Genomic DNA, 5,273 nt, shown 5'->3' with positions numbered 1-5,273 from the left:
CATATTAAAAACTGATTCCTGAACAGTGCAGGGATAAGGCTGAGTTTTGGAGGGATGAGCCCCCAACACACACAGAAAGAGAGAGTTAAGTTCCCATAACAAGCACTGCTGATGAGGGTTTCCGTACTTATACTGTGCTGACAGGACATAAAGTGTGCAGATGCGTAAATCGCCAGAAGAGGGCGGTGTATACAAATTCTTCCACACGGTTGGTTTCACGTTACAAAAGTGCATCTAAAGCGGTTCTATGTAGAATCATTTGTTTTACACAAATTTTTAAAATATATCTCACGTGTTCTAACTGGTATGCACCATTAAAAATGAGAAGGCTGCGGAAAAACCGTTCTAGTTTGGATTTCATTTGATATCCACATACAGACGTTGATACAAATATTTTTTTTTTTACATTAAAATGATCTCGCAAAGAAAAAATGTTTCCGTGCACATACTGTACACTGTACAGGTCTACATATACACAAAATATACATACAGATTGTATGTCTTTTATTCCGTATATGTCGATTATTTTTTGTTTTAGTACCAGTGAACGATGGAACTATCTCAGTATTAGAAAGTGCCCCTTCTTAATATCTGAACGATATTTATAAATGATCAAACTCAACAAATGAAAAGGGGATGAAAGGCGAACAACAATGCTTTGATTTCTAAAGAGAACGCTTTAGAGCCTGAAAACACGGTAATTAAGTGAATAGGAGGAATACCAGTTATATTGCTGCTTGTGATTAAGATAAGTTCACAGTTTTGATACCCGCCTATATTTCAATAAGCCACTTTCACGAATTTACCGATTGCTAACGCTGGTGATAGGAGGCACACTGAGAATAGAGACAGCTATTCCGATTTTCTTTCAGTGTACGCAATGGGCGCATATGATCACAAAATGCATTTTCTGTTGCATGAAGTTTGCTTCGAGAAGGCTGAAATCATTTAATTTTATTTTCGTACTGCCACGCGTTATAACCGCCCCCGGTCTGATTTCCTGCCCGGATGCTTTCATCTCTGTATTTCAGAAAACACCTCCAGACCGGAGCAGAGACAGGTGTGTAGACGCAGTGGTGCGTCTCCGAGAGGCGAGAATGGACTGGAGCCGTTGCGGTTAATACTCGACTCGGGTGCTTTGCGAGTCGGATATACTGTATACGCAGGAGCTCATCTTCCCTTTTTCGTTCGCAGTATGAAAAATGTCGTGACAGAACCTTTTCAGCCTCCAGTAAAGATTTCTCTTCCTACGAAAAGCCACGACAGTAAAAACGTCTCAAAAGCTTAAGATCGATACATTTGAGTGTGCTTTTTAATAGTAGCAGTCTAAACAATCGGTAGTGCTGTCTGTCTGGTGATGGCTGTACTGTACTGTAGTTACAGAATGGTCAGAGTGACTTTCATCTGCTTTAATTAACTTAATTGGCTAACGATTGTATCGGCAAAGACCAACTTCTGTTTACACACCCGAGCATTTCACTGCTGCGATCTGGGTGAAGTACTTCGCGTGTTTTTCCTTGCGATTCGATCGCACAACTTTCTAGATAGGAATCCGAAACCCCACCACTACACCCCGCTACCGCCTCTGGTATCTACACTTTACACCAGCGGCTACAGCTGGAATTCAGCCTGGATTCGCCTTGGGTTGGTTTGTTTTTTTTCTTAGCTGACTTCCAGACTTGACTGCCTTCCCCTCTGGACTGGGTTCGATTCAGCTTTGAACCCCATAACGGGAGTCTCGGCAAACTCAACACACCGCAGCCTCAAGACAAAACGGGGTTAACCTTCAAGAGTATTACCAATCAGAAAAGCTGTCGGGGGCTGTAACTGTCGAAGAGCATTGCTCAACTGTTTTGCAGCCCGTTCCTTCTAAACGGAAAGAGCGGCGCTTTGCACCTGTTATTTTCCCTCTGAGTGTTGGGTTACTGTTGGGTAGCAGAGTCGACAGCGCCGCGCTTTATTAAGCCCTCGCTTTAGATTTTGCACAAAAAGAAACTGGAATGTATTGAAGATGCGGACGAGATGAATGCTGTGCAAGCTAATAATTTGAGTATACGTCGTATAGTTCTTTTTTTCTTCCTGTTTTTGTTTTCTCTTCAGTTTTGTCAAAGGCGGGTTTAAACTCGATCGCGAGTGCACTGTCCTAGACGTCCTGTTTAGTGACTGATTAAAAGTTAAGACTGCACTTCCACATTGTGCAAATCCTGAGACTAGACAGCCCGAGACGCCACTCTGAGTCCTTTACCCTCGACTCCCCCCCCCCCCCAAGATAATTCATTGTTGGAGCAAAACATATTGAACTCTACAAAACCGCTTGCTAGCATGGTCGGCAGACGTCGATTAAATACTGTTACGGTACCATTTTCACGTGTGTCCTTCATTAAAAAAGAGGACTTCCTTTTTTTTTTCTCTCTTTAAAGGATCCGGAGTTTTCTTTCGTTGTAAGAACGTAAGCCTGGGTGCATTGCTCTCTTGCATTTCGTTAAAAAAAAAAGAAGTCATGTCCCTAGTTTGTTAAAAATAAAAAAATAAAAACAATGAGGTAGGTGAAATGAAATTTAAAGTTGCAGAGACCCACTCTCCCGTGAGAGCGAATGTGATCAAGTGGGCTCCTTTCGTTTTACCAGAACCCACTCACTGGCGCCCACCACCCCCGCCCACAGTCTCACCCCCTGGATTCCCCACTTGTACATTCAAACACACTCAAAAAATGTGTTTCCCCCCCCCCCCCCAAAAAAAACTCCCCCTTTTCCCCCGGGGGAGTCAGCGAGTTATACAACGGTCGTGAGAGCTTTGCTGCAGTTGCCGTTGGTGTCCGTCCTGGAGAGGGGACCCTGACACTTGGCCAGCGTCCCCTCCGGGCTGGCGCTGTCCTCCGAGCTCGACCTGCCCTTTGCCTGCGGGTCGTTCTGCCAGCTCTGTCCGCTGTAAACATACCCGTTGGGCTGGCCCAGCTTGGGGAAGGGCGACCGCCTCAGGCACAGGATCTCCTGGAAGGCGTGCCGGAACTCGGGGCTCCTGCAGTAGATCACGGGGTTGAAGGCCGAGTTGGCGTACCCTATCCAGTTAAGAATCTTGAACGTCAGTTTGGTGGTTTGGAACTGGCCAATGGCCGCCACCACGTTGAGCACAAAGAAGGGCAGCCAGCACAGAGTAAAGATTCCCATGATTATCCCCAGGGTCTTCAAGGCCTTGTGCTCCTTCAGGCAGAACTTGAAGGCCCTCCTCGGGGGCGCCTTCCCCACCTTGGGCTCGCCGCCCCCCTCCTGCTGCGGGTGGCCGCTCTGGACGTAGAAGCGGCCCTCGCACCTGTCGATCTTCTTGAGCTGCTTCTTGGCCTCCTGGAACACCCTGCCGTAGACGAACGCCATGACCACCAGGGGGATGTAGAAGGAGACGATGGAGGAGGTGACGGCGTAGGCGGTGTTGGTGTTGAAGTCGCAGCAGTGGGTGTCATTCAGGCACTTCTGGGCCTCGGGGTCTTTCGAGACCGACCACTGCATGTGGATGGGCAGGTAGGAGATGAGGCCGGCCACCAGCCACACGGCCACCACCACGATCCAGGCCCGGCACTTGGTCAGCAGCGACTGGTACCGGAAGGGGGAGGTGATGGCCAGGTAGCGGTCCAGGGCGATGACGCACAGGGTCTCGATGCTGGCCGTGACGCAGAGGACGTCCGTGGCCGTCCAGAACTCGCACCAGAAGTTGCCGAAGTGCCAGGTCTTCAGGATGATGTGGCACGCCCCGAAGGGCACCACCACCAGGCCCATGACCAGGTCGGCGCAGGCCAGCGACATGATGAAGCAGTTCGTGACGGTCTGCAGCCTCTGGAACCGGGCGATGGCGGTGATGACCAGAATGTTCCCGAACACGATGCCCAGCACCAGCAGCGACATCAGCATGCCTATCACCACCATCGACGCCTCGCTGTGCTCGGGGCTGCTCGAGTTGGACGTAGAGCTGTTACTGAGAGGGTCCATGGTCTGAGAAACAACCACAGCAACAGCGACAGACTGGTCAATAAATGGACCACTTAGACGGTAGAAAGACAAGGGGGGCAGCCAATAAAAAAAACTAAACACTTGTTTTTGCTTTTGCTTTTTTTACATAAAACAGGTGTTGAGTTATTAAAGGGGGGGAAAGTTTACTAACCTTCTCCTGCTGTGCTCTTGTCTTCTTCTTTTTTCCCACATCAATCAGCTTTATTCCTTTGCTCTTTGATGTCCGAAATCTGCTTAGACACTTCCCAAAAGAGCCCTGTCGCACTCTTCTCTGCTCATTTCTGTCCCACTCTTTCACAGGCTGCGTTGCAGTCTGGCACATACAGTATGCAGGTTCCTGGCTGTGGATGGTGCTCGCAGGCTATTGACAGAACCTTATAGCAAGGGTGGGCGATGACATCATCTCCAGCAGCCAATGAGCAGGCAAGGAGGGCAAAGCGCTAAAGGCTGTTGTGTGAAACATCGGACTGGTCACTTTCTGTCTGTGAACCAGATCAACAGAGGAAGTATAAAGTGCTGCATATGTCAAAAAACCCTCAGTTTTTTATAGCTTATCAGTCTGTGTTATGGTCTTGTCTCGAAGGAAGAAGTACAAATGCAAAAGAACAGATTCTACTTTCCCTCTCTGTGTGTCCCTTTCGGTTTGTGCTGGCTGTCTGACTGACTGGGGTGACTGTATTCATTTTCTTAACCGTTGAAACTCGTGACAAAAGGCTAAGATCAACCTCTGTGCCCCCCAGAATCAAGTCTGCCCCAAGTTTCCTTGTCAATGGGACGATTAATCCTACTGAGGTCAAAGGAAAGTACTGTATATGTATGTGAAAATAAGCTTTTCATTTCATGAACAAAAAAACATTTGAAAGTCCTAACCTGAAACTGCAGAGGCTAGTAAATGGAGTGTTTGTTTTGAATCCACAGTGTGACTAAAAGTCAGTGCGACTTTTGAAAAAGCTTTTTGTCCACGAGAAAATGGTATTTATCTCCCGGTTCTAATTCCTGAGTGCATCGTTGTTTTTTAATGTTAATTATTTTCCCGTTTTTCTGTTTGCTTTTGTATATTGGCTTGTTTGTTACTGCATATTTGCTGCAGGTTGTTTTGAATGTTTTTTGTATCTGATTTTAGATGTTAAAATGTGCTCAGGAAAAGGTGCTGTGCAAAACTAGGGATTGATTGATTGGAAGCCGTTGGCTACCCATTGTATGATTACTTTCAGAATAGCTGTTCTTTATTTTTAACCAGGTGAGTCTGCGATGTCTTTGAATATTTTACCT

The 5,273-nt window shown here is 47.0% G+C and overlaps 1 protein-coding gene across 1 annotated transcript; it reads right to left on the bottom strand.

Moving 5' to 3' along the window:
• Positions 1-393: 393 nt before the first annotated feature.
• Positions 394-4,344, bottom strand: adrb2a (adrenoceptor beta 2, surface a). The gene is made up of 2 exons (XM_088933124.1): positions 4,153-4,344; positions 394-3,983 (listed from the first exon to the last, which is right to left on the bottom strand). Exons 1-2 carry the CDS (start codon positions 4,321-4,323, stop codon positions 2,772-2,774), a joined length of 1,383 nt encoding a protein of 460 aa, XP_088789250.1. The 5' UTR covers positions 4,324-4,344; the 3' UTR covers positions 394-2,771.
• Between the last annotated feature and the right edge of the window lie 929 nt (positions 4,345-5,273).

The sequence above is a fragment of the Atractosteus spatula genome, chromosome 14 (genome assembly GCF_055471065.1).
Source record: "Atractosteus spatula isolate fAtrSpa1 chromosome 14, fAtrSpa1.hap1, whole genome shotgun sequence".
Lineage (NCBI taxonomy): Eukaryota > Metazoa > Chordata > Actinopteri > Semionotiformes > Lepisosteidae > Atractosteus > Atractosteus spatula.
This window is presented reverse-complemented; position numbering and strand designations above follow the sequence as displayed.